This window comes from Vombatus ursinus, unplaced genomic scaffold (genome assembly GCF_900497805.2).
Source record: "Vombatus ursinus unplaced genomic scaffold, bare-nosed wombat genome assembly UNPS02014812.1, whole genome shotgun sequence".
Classification (NCBI taxonomy): domain Eukaryota; kingdom Metazoa; phylum Chordata; class Mammalia; order Diprotodontia; family Vombatidae; genus Vombatus; species Vombatus ursinus.
Genome location: NW_020954590.1, coordinates 91,882,012 through 91,899,776, shown reverse-complemented (window position 1 = coordinate 91,899,776; position 17,765 = coordinate 91,882,012). Strand labels below are relative to the sequence as shown.

Genomic DNA, 17,765 nt, shown 5'->3' with positions numbered 1-17,765 from the left:
TGGTCATAAATTCTTCCCTTACCCAGATATCTGACAAGTAAACCATCCAATGCTCCCCTAATTTGCTTATGGTATCACCCTTTATGTCTAAATCATGTACCCATTTTGACCTTATCTTGGTATATGGTGTGAGATGTTGGTCTATACCTAAGTTTCTGCCAAGCTGTTTTCTAGTTTTCCCAGCAGATTTTGTCAAATAGTGAATTCTTGTCCCAAAAACTTGGAGCTTTGAGTTTATCAAAATCTAGATTACTATGGTGATTCTCTACTGTGTATTTTGTACCTAATTTATTCACTGATTCACTGCTCTATATCTTAGGCCAGCACCAGTTTGTTCTGATGATTACTGCTTTTTAGTACAATTTGAGATCTGCTACAACTAGGCCACCTAGGGCTGATATTTTAATAAAATGGTCTCTTAACCTTCCTTAGCTATCCATTTTATCTACTAAATCATCTACATCAGTTGAGTTCTCTGTCCTCCTGGGGAATAAAATCATCATCTAGCTGATTCAGTTGTCTTCAATTCCATTATATGCTCACGTGGGGTGGAGGAGTCAAGTAAACTAACACTTTTGAAATTTAATCATTTTTTCAAGTGCTTATATTTTCATTACACATTATTATATTTTTTTTGGTTAAGAAGAAAACTTTCTGTAACACGTCAGTTTGAAAATGAAGCAGGTAAGCAAATTATTTTATCGTTGCCCTTATGTTTACATGTTCTTCCTGTTTCTCTTCCAGTTGTGACTGGCTTGGCTTCCCTCAATTCCACCTGAACCACACACTGAAAAGTAGGGGGAATGAGAAAAAGGTGGGAGCAGGGTGAAGATGGCAAGGGTATTTAGAAATCAATGTCCTGAAATGCAAGGAAAATGTGAAAAAGCAAACAGTTTTGAGGGCAAGGGCAGGTGATGCAGGAGAGAAAATAGGAGGAAGCATCCTTTAGGATTTTGTGTGCTTACCCTTTCCACAGAGTCATCAACTGACATCAGAGTCTGAAGCCTTTTTCGCTGCAAAATATTTGTAAATTCCATGTGGATGGGCAGCATGGGTCCTGTGTACTGCATTATCCAATGCTTATCCATATTTGGTGCATAGTTGTAACTGGGAGTACTGAAAATAGCCAGGAAGGAGTCTTAGTGTATTTTTATATTTAGTCACTTATAAAAACTCAGCAATAAGGGTCATGAAATAATCTTTCATGGGAAGCAATTAAAACATCACTAACATATCATTTTTTTCCTCTCTCCAGACTATGTCTTCTTTGCTTAGAGGAATTGACAAATTGTCCTGAGAGTTACACTGGGAAGTCTACTCTAGTCCTTCTGGACTGAGGAACTCTTTCCCTTCTTGGGTCTCTTATAGCACTTAAAAAACATTCTGCTTTTCTGTGCATATCCTTTCTTTCCTACTAGACTATCAGCTCCTTGAGGATAGGAAACATGTCTTATTTATCTTTGTATCTTAATTTCCCCTGGGTCTTGCATATGGCTGGAGCTTAATTTTTTGGTGATAAAGTTGAATTTGAAATTATCATAATCTGAAACATCATTAAAATCTCTGGAATTATTTCAATTTAAAATTTTAAATAAAGATTTTTAACTGACACACTGCCATTTTAAAGTGTAAGTCTTTTAATATTCTCCATGATCTGTATAGAACTGGATAGAACCTTTCTAGCCTTATTTTATAGGTCTACATTTCATATGCTTCATATTCCAGCCAAACTGATGATTAACCATTTCCTGGTGTCACCCCACTCTCCCCTACTCCCTGTCTATATACAGGCTACCCTCTGCCTAGAATAGACTCCCTTTATATCCCTGCTGAAATGCTTCTTTTCCTTGAAGGCTTAGCTCAGAGACACCTCTTCCGTCAAGGTTTTTGTAGGGCCATCTCACAAAAGCTTCATGCATCTCTGTGTGACTTCTTTTTCACTTATCACAGAAGTTTACTTAGGCAAATATCTTAGGCCTTCCCATTAGATTATAATTTCTTTGAAAGCAAGGGCTATGTTGTTTTTATTTCTGCAGTTCCAGTACGTAGTATGATATATTGTAACAAACTTGATAAATGTCGTTGAATCGAACTTTTGTTTGGGTGTGTTGGATAAAAGCTGCATCATACGCAGTGTTGTTATTCTTGTTCAGTCATTTTAGTACTGTCCGACACTTCATGATCCCATTTGGAGTTTTCTTGACAAAGATACTGGGGGGTGGTTTGTCATTTCCTTCTCTAGCTCATTTTACAACTGAGGAAACTGAGGCATACGGGGTTAAGTGACTTGCCCAGGGTCACACAGCTAGTAAGTGTCTGAGGCCAGATTTGAACTCAGTTCTTCCTGACTCCAGGCCTAGTACTCAATCCACTGTGCCACCTAGCTGCCCATTATACACAGGAATATGACTACAATTGCCTTTATGTTCAACGTTTATAATGAAGAAGCCAATGATGTTTTCATAGCAATATGAAATCAGACCTCTTTTGATTTCTTCTTAGGGAGTTAAGTATCCCATCTTCTACAGGAAGTTTTTCCCAATCCCTCTCAATTCTAGTGCCTTTTCTCTGTTAATTGTGTCCTTTCTATTATGCATTTGCCTGTACACACATACACATACACACACACACACACGCACAGAGTTTATTTATTCGTCTCTCTCATTAGATTTTGAGCTCCTTGAGAACAAGGACTGTCTTTTGTCCTGTGTATCCTCAGTGCTTGGCACAGTGCCTGACATATAGTAGGCATTTAAATGTTTATTGATTGATTAATTGAAATATGTTATCATAAATACTTGCTGTAAGTAATGTGGACAAATTGTTATTTTTAACATATGCTTCTCTTGAAACTTACTCCATTTCTTGAATGATATATTTCTACTATACACAAAGAGACTTCATTACTCAAGTAAAAGTCATAATATCATACTGTTAACTAAAAGAGCCTGCCTAGTAATAAGGCAGCATCATGGAAAAAAGAGCAAACTTAGAACCCAACAGATCTGAGTAAAAGTTCTGCTTCTGATATATACTGGCTGCATGACCATAGACAAGTTACTTTAACTCTCAACACTCCCTAATGCTCTAGATTAGCATGGGAGAAAGGGTTCTGGATTTGATATCAGAGGCCTGGATTCAAATTTCAGCTCTGCCTTTACTATCTGCGTGACCTTGGGCAAGTCACTTAACATATATGGACCTCAGTTTCTTCATCTGTATAATGAGGACATTTGGGCTCTAAGGTTCCTTCCAACTCTAAATCTATGATCCTATGAAATGTTTGCTAAATTTCTATGTGAGCAATACCTGTGCATTTTGCACAATGTTTCTGGTAGTTATAGGCATGTCAGTCCCACATTTCCCTTCTGATTTTAAATTATGTGAAAATTGGGACTCTCCATTATTTTTCACCTAGATTGCCCAAGTGTTAGAGATACATCTAGGTGCACAATGGAAGTAAAGGGAGTCTTCTCAGGTGTCAGTATATCATTATCATTAAGCCAATACAGCTTCGCAAAGAACCCCTTGGTCAGAATGAAGATTCTGGGTGAGTAATAAGGAAAACTGTTATCTAATTGTTGCCAACCCTTAAAATATCATAGCTGGGAAAATTTTTAGGTCTTCTCTCTAAGCCCAATTGCATACAATCTAATAGTGTTATTCAAGAGATTATCACTCCAATTAATGAATCCTTCATTTTAGGTTAAACAAGTATATTCAGAAATCTCCAAATGAATTATATATGACCTCACATATAAAGTTCATCTTGTAGTGGTCAGATTCAAGTGTTATTTTCCCCTAGAGACATCTTAGCCTGAGAGACACAATTATCTCAGAGACACCTTAGCAATATGATTATAGCAATGAAGAATTTCGAAAGGAAATGGGCCATGTAAGTGTAATATTTTCATCTCTTCCTCCTTTTCTTTTTCCTGCTCCTTTCCTTCCTTCTTGACAGAAGATCTAGGGGAAAAACTTTTTGCCTACTTCTATAGCAGACCCTGCTAGCAACAGTAGAAAAGTTCATCCCTGATTCTCCACCCTACTATATTCTTATCCCATTTTTCATCAGTGAGTTAAAACTGCTCTTGAGTGTGGGATGAAACTATCAGTAGGGAAGTTCACAAACTGGTTCCAATTACAATATGGCACTTAGCACAAATAACAATATTACCAAGGTTAAATCCTATGCACCCAAAGTCCTAAACTATAGTCTACTTTACCAAGAAATTTCATGGGCACTCTGTGTTGTGGCAAAAATCACCAGTGGAAACTTTCAAACAATATCTTCCTGTATTTCTTAGGGGGAATTACAGAACACATTTTTCTTCTATTGTCCAGTGAGTAGATGACTCACATACTGAATGGTTCCAATGAACAAAGTGTGAAGGAATTTGTCCAGCTCCAAAAAGTGAACTGCTGACTTGTTTTCCACTGGCCTGATCAGGGCTACTGAATTTCAAGAATAGATGAGGCAGGAAAGGCTCTTTTAGTTAACATTGTGAAATTATAACTTTTACTTAAGCAATGAAGCCTTCTTGTACATCAAAAACCAAGATTGGGATGGGTTGTAGCACAAGGAGAAAGAGAGCTGGATTTAAAATCAGAAGACTTAGTTTCCAATTTTAGGCCTATCTCTCACTGCCTACATGACCTAGAGTAAGATACTTAACATTTCCAGCCTCAGCTATTTTACCCGTAACATGATTAGGCTGAACTAGCTGACCTCTATGGCCCCTTACTGTTCTAATTCCTATGATCCTACTATTCTCAGATTGAGCATGTAAGGGCATAAAATGTTCCTTCTCTTAGAAAGGGAGTGATTGAGCATTCTTTGGGGATGCTTTGAGATTAGAAAAATAAGACATATCTGTTTGCAAAGGTTTCCCAAACTGTTCACTGATCCATAGTTTAAAAAGGGTTGTTGCTATACCAGAATAATTTTACCATGTTTATTTATAATCAAATATTCTCTCATTTCTTTTAATGGCAAGAAACCTTAAAAATCAATTGGTTGGTTTTTTTTAAACCACAAAACCAACCTCACACAAATAAAAAATTTATAGCAGGAATGGAACTATGGACTCATATTGGGTTAATGATTTTGACATCAGCTACCTTCATGTGCGTGGCATCATTCAGCTTCATTTGGTGAAACAGGCAAGGTTAGTGTGAGATTCATGTAAAAAAATTAATTTTTTTTAGTGGCAATCAGGGTGAAGTAACTTGCCCAGGGTCACACAGCTAGTAAGAGTCTGAGGCCAGATTTGAACTCAGATCCTTCTGACTCCAGGGTCACTGTGCCAGCTAGCTGCCATGTAAGCTTCATTTTTGTAAACTGGGTACACATATTTAGCAATAAGTTGTGCTTTATTGTATTTTATATGTGGGAACTCATAAGGGTATAAGGCACATTGTCAAAATCATAGCATTTCTTTTATTTTATTTTCTTCCCCTCTATAGTGTGACCCTGTTCTCAAAGGAAGGATTCCCAGAAAAAGACCTGAAGCATAGGGTAGGAAATGCAACAAAGGAATGCAGCATTGTCCTTCTGGCAGAAGACAGGTGAATCCTGATTCCCATGGACCATCAGCTATCTTTAGGGATCTGAAATATGTTGATGAGTCACTTCAAAAAAAATTCCAAACTGTCATCCTCAATCATCGAAGATGTAGCCTTTAAGATAGTACTTTAACATGTGGCCTCCTGCCTTCTAGCTTTAAGTGATACTTGCTTTTTTACACTAAACAAAATTCTTGTTTGCAATGCCCTAAGGCACATAAATATCAGATAAACACCTGTGTTATCAGGGGCTAATGGAAAAAACACATGAAAAAAAGACATCACGTAAGTGATATTGGCCATGAAAGATCCATATGATCTGAAAGTAAAAGAAATCAGAAGTCTGTCTGTCCATTGGTCCTTCTTCCCTATCACCTAAGGATGGAGAGTTGGACTCATCTCCACTGCAACTCTGGTAGCTAACTCTGAGATAATCCCCTGTATAAGTTACATCAATTCCTTTTTATTAACATTTAATATGGTTACATTTACCACCTCTTTGTTATTACTTTTCTGAAGTGAAGAGAGGGAGCTTTTTTCTCCTTTCTTCTTTCTACCTCAAGCCATGCTTTATTTCAATTCAAAGTCTGATTAGGAATCACATAACAATGTCATCCCTCTCTAGCATTCTCCCTGAGGACTATGTACCCACTTGGGGGTAGTAAATTGCTTTATTATTGGAAAGTCAAATCTATACTGTGGTAACTAGTGGCTGCCATATAGGTAAATAGAGGCTATTTCCAAAATGTTAAGGGCATACAATTCAAATAAATCTCTGTAAGATTGGGGTAATGGTGGCAAGGTTTCTTTCTTCTCTCCTCTCTCCAGCCCTGTTTTGTAGTTTTAATATTCTTTGCTTTTTTGTCCTCAGGGACAAAGTGGTTGATCTTCCCATTCCCTATGACTTTAGGGCCTATGCTATTTTTCAAGTGGTTCATGACCAAGATGGGCCAATGTAATATGTTGCATACTTCAGCCATCCTTAAGTTGCATCCTTCAGCCTGCCCTGAGTTATAATTCTAAGAAGTTACTCAGGCATCTATGGAGTTCTAGTAATCTCTGGGAGAGGCTCTCTAGGCTCCACAATAAACTCAAACTCCCTAGTCCTTCTTGGGGAGCTTTTAGACTGACCATCATACCTGGGAGTCACCAAGGCTAGGAAAAGGTTACCTCTTTGCTGCTTCCCCTCAGTGATTACACTGGGTAACTTTAAAATCCTGAGTCTACCTTGGTCTTGATTTACAATTCTAAAAGCTTTCCATATTCTTTTTAAGGCAATTGGAGGTAAGTGACTTGCCCAGGGTCACATAGCTAGTAAGTGTCTGGGGCCAGATTTAAACTCAGGTCTTCCTGATTCCAGGGCTGGTGCTCTATCCACTGTGCCACCTAACTGGCTCTTGCTTTCCATATTCTTGAACCATCCCTAGGATTTAGAGGGTTGAGTTGATAGCTTTCCTAGAATGGTCAATTATTACTATACTGTTCTTACTTTTTTATGTTATCAGAACATGCCTAACAAAATTCCTTTGTGGGAACATATATATTCAAAAGAGCACAGATTCTAGAGTTAGAGGCTCTGGATTCAATCTGACCTCTGACACTTACTATCTGTGTGACCTTGGGCAAGTCACTCAACTTCTCTGTCAGTTATCTTATTGTAAAAAAGAGGAATTTAAGTTAGATGGCTTCTGGGATTCCTTCCAACCTGCAAGGATCATAGATTTAGAGATACATGGGACATTAGATGTCTTCTTGTCCAATGTGCTCGTTTTACAGATGAGGAAACCCAGGTCTCAAAAATATTAAGTGACTTGTCCCAGGTCACACTACTAGTAAGCAGCAGAGCTGAGATTTAAACCCAGGTCCTTTGATTCCAAATATGGTAGTCTTTCTACTGTATCACACTGTCTTCTCTAGATGTATGATCCTATGATCCTATTAAATTCATAGGCACCAGCTGCCAAAGTCCTAATCATTAAAAGCAAACAAACAAATGAACAAATAGATTATATGTACATTTCTTTCTGGGCCAAAAAAAAAATCAATTTTGATATATCAGGGTTCCATCAAGGCTCTGCCCTGGCAGCAATACAGATCACAAGCAGTCTATACCTTAGTAGAAGTCTTCGAAAGTTGTTGCTTGAAGCACAGACTTGCTTGGGGTCACCAGCTAGCAACAGAGGCTAGTTCTGAATCGTTGGTTCCTGATGTTAAGTCTAGGTTTCCATCTTGTATGCTAAGTTGCCTCTCACATGAGTCCTAAAATTCACTCTGATCTATACTGAACTTGAATATAGCTGGTTTAAGTTCCATTTGAACTCCCCACTAACTGCTATATCTGCTGTAAGTACCAAATAAAACCAGATTGTCAAAGACATTAGTGTCAAACTCAAATAAAAATGGACCACTAATCCATATGTATGGATCCCTCTGGGCTGCATAGTGACTTAGTTTCAAAATGTAATATTTGCTTGATTGTATTTTTATTTATTTTGTTAAATATTTCCCAATTACATTTTAAGCTGGTTCAGGCCACACTTGGGAGTGTTGAATTCCCACAGTGTGGTTGACACATCTGGTCAGACATTTTGGCTTTTGTCGGATTTATTGGAGATAATGTAGACAGACACACAATTGCTTTTTTACTTTTTCAAAAACCAGTAACAACAACATAAGGGTGGAATGGGGCCCAATTCTGATTTTTGGAACTCTACTGGATTTAGTTTTTAAAATCTCCCTGAAGCATATTGTTCATATGGTTTCTGTTATGGTAATAATTTCTGTTATCTCTCCAGATAAGGTATTTCTAGTAAGTATAAGGTAGCTGAACTGCACTTCTACTTTTAAAAGAAAGTATATTCTAATCATATTGATGGAATTTTCCTCAGATATTCCATTTTTCTTTTTTCTGCACTGAGTTTCTGGATTTATTGCCCAGCTCATTACATCATTGGATTATGAGCTCCTTGAGGATATGGACTGTCTTTTGCCTCTTTTTATATTCCCAGGGCTTAGCATAGCTCCTGGAGTAGCTAGGTGGTACAGTGGATAGAGCACTGGGCTTAGAATCAAGAAGACTCACCCTCATGAGTTCAAATCCAGCCTCAGACACTTATTAGCCACATGACCCTGGGTAAGTCACTTAATCCTATTTACCTCAGTTTCCTTATCTGCAAAATGAGCTGGAGAAGGAAATGATGAACCATTCCAGCATCTTTGCCAAGAAAACCCCAAATGAGATCATGAAGAGTAGGACACGACATGAAACAACAAACACAGTTCCTGGTACATAGTAGGTACTTAATACATGCTTATTGACTGATTGCTTCATCAGAGAAATGGAAAGATTACTTTAGATCCTTTAGTTTACCTTTTTACTATGTGTCAAATTTTCTTTGAGAACAGTATTTTCTTTCTAATATGTTTTGCTTTGCTGTCATGCTTTGAAGTATTTGAAAATCATAGACTCAATCATTAGAGAATCTTTGAGCTGACAGATAGCTCAGCAGCCTAGTCCAACATATAACAGAACAAGAATCAAGTGCGTGAGTTCTATATTAAAACCATACTGAGTGTTGCTAGGAATTCTGCAGTTCACTTTTTTTTTTTTACCAAAATATGAACTTTGTTGTCACTATAGTAATATTCAATGTTTTTCTAGCATTTTATATTTGGAAATTACTTTTAAACATTTGTTCAGCCTTAAGGAACAGCAACCAGTAATAGTTTCAGGATTCTGGTAATATCATCAACTTGTCTGAAAAAGCTGTGTCTCAGGTCACAGAATGAGAGAGTGATACTCACTAGTGATAAAATTGGAAAGCCCTGAGCTTGTCTCCTATGTGACACCATCGCAATTTTCACTAACGCTGAACTGATTTCACTGAAAATATTTTTTCCTTCTCCAACTAACATAGCCAAGTAGCATTCACGAAGATTTAAATATAGAGAAAAAGCATGGTGCCCAATGAGTGTAACATGTATTTTCCAATAGACTTCCTAAACTAGCTTGCAATCATTAATGAGAAGATCACAGACACACATGCATACCATTTGGTCATATTTTAATATTTACTAGTAATTGTGACTTAATTGAAGTAGTGTGGAAAGAACTCTGGGAATTTAGTCCTAGATCTCCTATTTACCTGTGTTACTTTTGGCTAGACACAACTTCTCTAAGACTCAGTTTCTTCATCTGGAGAAAGATAGGCTAGGACTAGATTATCTTTAATGCTCCTGCCACCTCTGATTCCATGATTCTAATAATTACAGGATGTATTTTTAAAAATTGTAATATTAAAATAAACAAAATAAAATATATAATCATAAAATTATATTTGATGAGGTTACCTTAATTCATATCGTTTACATGGAAAATTTCAGATTTAATTATTAACCAATAAACATTTATTTATTCTCAAAAGCATTCCCATTCTTATATTTTGGGGGAAAATGTAATGATATATCATAAGGTAGGGATAGGATATTTATTTTAGAGAATTTCCAACTGAGGAAACTCCCTCTCTTAATGCGGAATGGCATCTGCAACTGATAGTCTCAGAGAGATGTCCAGAGATCTGAGATGTTAAAGGACTTGCCCAAGGTCATATAACGACCATACTTAAGAGACAGAATTTGAACACAGATCTTCCTGGCAGGAAGCCCAGCTCTCTATTAACCATGCCCCACTACCACTACATCTAACAAATTCTTATAAAAAAGAAAACATTGCTCAGTATTAGTTCTATGGAGGAAAGGATATACATATATATATACATATTATATATATATACACATATATACATATTATATATATACATATAATATATATATATACACACATATATATATTAAAACTTTGTTCCATACCTTATATTAATTACCTGTATTTGTAGATGAACTTTCTCCAACATACTGTGCTTTTAGAACAACACCAACTTAAGATGATCCTTGCATTTTAGAGGAAATGTACTGATATTATGAAGTCTTAAGATTTTTTTTGGATTAAAGTTTGTGTATGTGTAGATAAGTGGGGGGATGGGAAAAAAAGGAAACAACTTAACTTCTTTAATAAATAAAAAGATGCAAATTAAACAATTTCTGAGGTACCACCTCATACCCATCAACTTGGTAAGAAGAACTTACTACAATTAAGACATATAAAATGTGATACTGTCTGTGTTGTGGAGAAATAGGTACACATTCTTCTTTGGCAGAATTGCAAATTTGTAGAATCTTTTTTTAGAGCAATATGGCATTACACAGTAAAATTACAAAAATAATAATACATTTTGATCTGATAATCCCACTGATGGGAATATTCCCTGGAAGTATTATCGAAAACAAAAAAGAATGATCTTTTAAAAGATTTTGATGATGGTATTATTTGTCATTGCAAAATGCTTGAAGTATCTTTTGTTAACATATTACAATGCAATTAAAATGGACAAATATGGGAAACATAAAGAAATCTGGAATAATCTTTATGAAATGATACAAAGCAAAAAAAAAAACCCCCAAAACTTGAAAAAACTACCCACTGTGATCTTAAAGAGGAAAAGCGAAAGGCAATGAATGGATAAAGAAACCTCATGGAGACTTAGGGGAATACCTAAAAATTTACTATCATATCTCATGCCTTGAGAAATCATTTATTTAAACGCAATTAGTTCCTATGCAAATTTAATTGCTTGTATTGGTATTTCATATGAAGTTTAAGATAGCTGTTTTTAAAAGGAAGGAATGGGAAAGGAAGGAAGGACAAATCAAAATGAAATTTGAGAGGAATTAATTTCTCACAGGGGAGCATATATAGAGTGGTCTGGAAATTAAATTATCTTCTGTTTTTCTTATTCTACTTAATGGCAGTTGTATTGCACATAATAAATATGTCCTCAATAAATGCTTGTTGATTTGAATTGAAGTAAACATATAAAACTCAATTATAAAGCTGGTGTCAAGGGGCAAAGTCAGAAACCCATATTAGAGTGAGGAAGGTGACTGTGGAAGTGGGAGATAATTTCCCACCAATTCAGTTGTTCCAATTCAGGATAACTGAGTCCAGGACTTAGTAAGGGCTTTATCTACATGGATGACAAGATTTCTTTAAGAACCAGCAGCAACTGACTGAGGATTTCTCCTACTGTTGAAATTCCACATTATAAAGGAAGCCATGTGCTACTGAACTCCTGCCTTATTAAACAGTGCCTCCTGTCATATGTGACTGATAATCTGTTCTAATTCTTCATCTGTAGGCATAACCTCTAGTCTCAGTTTGTAAAGCCAACAAGCTGATATTGAACTGGTTTCCTTCCTTTGTTGGGGGTAAACACTAGAGAAACTTGATATAATGGTTACATTGCAAGAAGGTCAGATGGCTATAACCCAAGGCCAGATAAAAGGGATAGAAATGGTGCTTGGCCACCAAGGAAGAAAACCTGAGGGGAAAATATTCACATTACATCTCTCCAATCTCCAAAAGGTGGAGTCAATAGCTTCTTGCTCTGTTTTCCTAGGGCTTGCCAGATATTTCTGTGAGACACTTAACTTCTTCCATCCCTTTGCCTGAATGTGCTACTTAGGTTTTTGCTACAGAAACCAGCTATTCAGTAGCTCACACACCACCATTGGCAGTTTGTCTTCAATTTGTCTCCCTCCTTTTGTGTGCTGACTGAACTCTGAACCTGAGCAGTCACTCACTGGAACAACAAACTCACTCTGACCCTCTCTAGCCCTTTCCTTTGCGGGGAGCAAGGGAAACTTCAACAACAAAGATGCCAGGGATTCTGGACTGCTGAGACAGACAGGGAGACACAGCTACCAGCCAAACATTAGCTCCTTAAAAAAGCCCAAGGCTGAGCAGCAAATGGAAGCCGGATTAAACGTTTACGTTAATTCAAATTTTTTCCACATCCTAAAGTTCCCTGTATTTACACAAACTCACAGCCCTCAGATTCTGCACCTGGTATTATAGCATAACCTGGGATTGATGCTTATTCTATCAAAGCTTCAGTATGACTGGAATGTAAGAGATGTGGGTTTTGCATTTCTCGCTCTCTTCAACTGGTCCATTTTGCTATCTCACTTTCCTCCCAGAGAGAGGAGATTGTAGTCTATAGAATACAGTAAATTAAATTATATAGCGGACTCTACTTTACAGAATCTCTAGCTGGTAGTCAGTATCCATAATGAATGAAGGTGGGAAAATCTTCTCACTGCAGTAATGTGTATATTCTGGGATTGTAAAGATGCCTTCCTTCAGGCCGTTCAATGTAAATCTGGAAGGAAGTTCAGAAGTCATCTTGTCCAGCCTTCACATTTTACACATGAAGAAACTGAGGTTCTGGGTATTAAAATAACTTGGCCAAGCATCAGAGGTGGTACTGAACAGTGGCCTCTGCCGAAAGAGTCATTGCTTTGACTACTGCACTATTCCTGATTGCTATTGGTAGATGTAAAGCTTGATAGGAGGTCTCTATGACTGTCTGTTGCTGAGTTAATTGCATCAATGTAATGACTACGACTTCCCAAGATGAATTTTGGAAGCACTGCTTAGTTAACCTCTCTCCCTATGTTCGGGCCCTTATACATTCAGGTAGTATAATATGGTAGAAGGAATGTCAGGTTTGAAGTCAGTGGTCCTGGGTTCTAATCCTTGCTCTACCACTTACTGCCTATGCCCTAGATAAGTCATTTTACCTCTCTAGGCCTTAGTCTCCTCATCTTTAAATGAAGGGTTTAGACTCAATGACTTCAGACATCACTTCTAGCTCTAAACCTATAAGACATAATTCCTGCCTTCCCTTTCCTCTTTGGATTCCAAAGAATCTTCCTAATGTACAATCTGACCATATCATCCCTGCTCAAATCACCTTTCATCAGAACCAGTGACTCCATGTGTCCTCAGATTAAAATATAAACTTCTTAACCCAACATTTAACAGTTTACAATCTGGATCCAAATTCTCCCTTCATGCACTTTATGTTATAGCCAAGCTGGACTACTGGCAGTTTGCTGCTCCATCCTTTCTTGGTGCATTCCGGCAAGCGATCGTCTGTGTTAGGGATGTATTCCCTCCTCAACTCTGCCACTTGAATTACTTTTTTCTTCAAGATCCAGGTCAGGTGCCATTTCCTCTGTGAGTCTTTCAGGTTTCTATAACTACAAGTCATCTCTTCCTGCTCAAATTTTCCTACAGCACTTTGGACCTCTGTTCTCCTCCATCACATTCTATGATGTAACATATCACTTACCATACATGTGGTATACAAAGTTTTCTTTTCCTACAATAACCGTGAAGTAGGAAATCTAAATATTATTATCACTCTTTTCCAAAGGAGGAACTGAGGTTCAGAGAAATTGTGCCCTGCCCAGGCAGATAACTAGGAAGTGTTATAGCTGGCACTTGAACTCAGGACTCAAATCCAAGCATGGGAATCTTTGTACTATGCTGTGCTGCTCCACATGCTCATTCACGCAACAAGAACCTACTAAGTATCTACTTTGGGCCAGGAACCATCCTGGGTGCTGGGAGTCCAGATAGAAAAGTGAGACATTCCCTGTCTTTATGGAATTTGAATTCTATCTATACTTTAGGGCCTCTAGTAGACTGTAAGCTCCTTATACACAATGATTGTGTTATTTGTCACTCCTGTATTTCCAATGCCCACAGCAGCACCTTGCCCATAGTAGGTACATAATAAATGTTTTTCAAATTGTGACATTCTGAATCTTAAGACAATACTTCCAAACAGTTCAGACACTAGGAATTCAGAAGTGAGATCTGGCTTAAGATTTTTTTTGTATACTTAGGAGTAAAAAGGGGAGAGAGGGACCAGAAATCCTCTTGAATTGATAAGAGATAACACATGAGCAGAGGAGATTCCATCAAGTTTGGCCAAGGTCAATATATATCATAGAATCAGAGATTTATTTTTTAACTCAAATGATTAATTGAAAACTAAATGTTACATGTCAGTATAATTAATTATGCTTAAGAACTTTATATTCAAATAACTTTCATTGCATTAAATGACAAGACAACTTCTTAGTTACTATTTCTCAGTCTCCATCTAGATCCTTTGTCTATCAATCCTCATTTACTTCTCTTACATGGTCATAATGTGTACCATCAGAGGTAAAAGGGATGTTAGGGATTATATAGCCCAGTCTCTTCATTTTAAAATTAGGGAATCTGAGACAAAGTCAATGGCTAGTTACATAGGCAATAAGTGCATCTTTCCAAGGCAGTAGTGAAAGCCCAGGTTCATAGCTAGGAGGAGATTAACATAGGTAGGAAGAAACAGGAAATGCTGAAGAGCTTTAGAATGGGGTCCTACAGCAAAATCCATAGCTAGATGTGACATAATGATTCAGCATCTGTTAGGTAATGCTTCTTTGATGTATGGTTTAATGTATGGCCTGTTTGGGTTTATAGAGTGGCTTGGAAACCCAACTAATATGTGACTTCTACACTCAAAATCATTAGTAAAAATGGTAATGGGCATATCTCACTCAATTAATTAATGATTGAGACATAACCACTATTCTTTTTGGATTCCCAAGAGTCTTCCCAATATACACTGTCTGACTATGTCATTCCCCTGCTCAAAAACCATCAGTGGCTACCTGTGTTCTATAGAATAAAATATAAACTCCTTAGGCCAACACTTAAAAATTTATAATCTGGATCCAAATTCTTCCTTCATGCAATTTATGTTATAGCTAAACTGGACTAATAGGGGTTTGCTGCTCCATCCTCCCTTTGTTCATTCCCACAATTCATAAATGAGATCATTCTGGTTATCCTCGTAATGCAGCTCTCTCTCATAGTGGATTCCCCTTGCTGGAATCACTTTGGGATTTGATTAAGTGACAAGTTGAATTAAAAGGAATAAATTACACATAGAGAAATTTCAGCAATATTATCTTAGTGATACTTTATGCTCATGCTACTTTAAAAAACCCCTAAAATGTTCCTGCTAAAGATTTAAGAACATTTTCAATTAGCAAGAAAAAATAATGATACTCTTGAAAAGCATAAGTGGAATCTGGCAATATCTGTTTGAATGACTCTTTCCATTACTAATTAAAAATCTAGTTAAAATTCTAGTTTCTTAGCAGCCCAAGCAATTTTCACTGATCTTAGAGTATTCTCAAAACAATTTGTTTCACTTTAATGAAAACAGAAATTTGTCATGTAATGCTTTGGCACAGTGGGTGTTGGTTTTCTGAAATTGAACAAATATTGATAAGGGAGTTGGCAACTCCCTTTGGGTTCACTGAATTGGTGAATTCTTATCGTGTACTTGCCAAAACAGGGTAATGAGTACAAAAATGGGATCTTGAAAAATTATTTTTCTTGACAAAATATTAAAGAAAGGGTTTGAAAGTCACTATTTGCTGTCATTTGAGAGCATAGCCCATAAATTGAGAGCTGAAACATAACTTATAAGCTGTCTAGTTCAAATTCATTTAACAGATGAGAAAACTGAGGCACAGAGAGATTAAGCAACTTGTTCATAGTTATTTACACAGGCAAAGCAAGGTTTAAAACCCTGTGTTCACTCCAGCCTCAGAGATCATTCCACTGTACTTCAAAAAAAAAAAGAAGATCCTACATGAGATGGAAAAGCTGAGCAGCTAAAGAATGTGAATCCTAAGTGAAAGAATTCGTAAGTCTTTTCACTGTGGTCATTTCTAAGAGTTAATATTACTGTTAATATTACACTTCATGATTGCTATTTTTCATCTAAGGTCTGTGATTTGATCTCTCTCTCTCTCATACACATATACACATACATGCATACACACATTATATATGCACACATATCAGCCAGCCTGGGAAAAGACTGTATGACTGATACCTGATGGCCAGGCTAGCTCTCTTCAGGGAGGTTCATTACCAGCAAGTAAGTTACCAGGTGAAGAGTTTTTCCACCCCCAGTAAATGATGAATGCCACCTATTAAGCCAAAAGGAGTTCAGATCTACATTACTGGAGGGAATACCTAAAGTTAAAAAGCACTTATTGGGGCAGCTAGGTGGTGCAGTGGATAGAGCACCAGCCCTGGAGTCAGGAAGACCTGAGTTCAAATTTGACCTCAGACCAAACACTTGACACCCTTACTAGCTGTGTGACCCTGGGCAAGTCACTTAACCCCAACTGCCAAAATAAATAAAAAAAATCTTTTAAAATTTTTTTTAAAAAAGCACTTATTAAGTATGTACAGTATGTCTTGCACTGTGCTAAATGTGAAGGATACAGAGAAAGGCAAAAACATAGTTCCTATTATTAAGGAGCTAACAGTTCAATGGGGGAGACAACATACAAACAATTATGTACAAACAAGATGCACATATATTAGAGTATATACACATATAGTATATATACATATATACATGTATAAACATACAGATAGCTATATATATGTACCATGTACAAAGAAGATACAGATACATGTATTTGTACATATGTACATAAATACAAATGTATTTGTATATATACACATATATTTGTATGTATATATATTTGAATGTATGTGCATATACAAATATATATTTAACTTGTTTGCATTTGTCTCCTCTAATACAGATTTTTGCACAAATGTATACATAGATATACAAATATAAATAGACATATTTTGGGGTATATATATATATACATTTTATTTGTACATAGTTTTTGCTCATATATACAAATATAGATACATGTGTCCTCATATACACAAATATAGATACATGTGTATACCCACACATTTGTGTGTGTATTATATATATACACACACACACACAATATATGCATACACACACAATAAGCAACATACAAGTTATTTGTGTATGTATATATATGTATATGATTGCATGTTGTCTTGCCCATAGCCTGTGAGCTCCATGAGAGCAGACACCATTTTTTTCCTTTCTTTTGTATCTTTAGTGCTTAGCACAATTCCAGATATCTTAATAAGTGCTTAAATAATTGTTGACTTCAGTGGAGGTATTCCTTCCACTAATATAGATCTGAACTCCCCTAGTCTTAGTAGATGGTGGTAATCATTTCCTGTGACTGAAAACACTCATCACTTGACAACTAACTTGCTTGTAATCAAGCCCCCTGAAGTGAGCTAGCCTGGCCATCAGGTAAAATTACTGCATCATTTCCCAAGGTAGTCTGTACCTGAAGACTTTTTCATCTGCGCAGGA

General features: G+C 36.7%; 1 protein-coding gene across 6 annotated transcripts in view; it reads right to left on the bottom strand.

Annotated features, from left to right (window-relative positions):
• The window catches only part of LOC114053873 (extracellular sulfatase Sulf-1), a 287,381-nt gene that overhangs the window by 49,802 nt on the left and 219,814 nt on the right, over positions 1-17,765 (bottom strand). For all 6 annotated transcript variants that reach the window (XM_027876980.1, XM_027876979.1, XM_027876977.1 and 3 more), the window contains exon 8: positions 966-1,116. In XM_027876980.1, the coding sequence (XP_027732781.1) occupies positions 966-1,116 (151 nt within the window). The remainder of the gene's footprint in view (positions 1-965; positions 1,117-17,765) is intronic.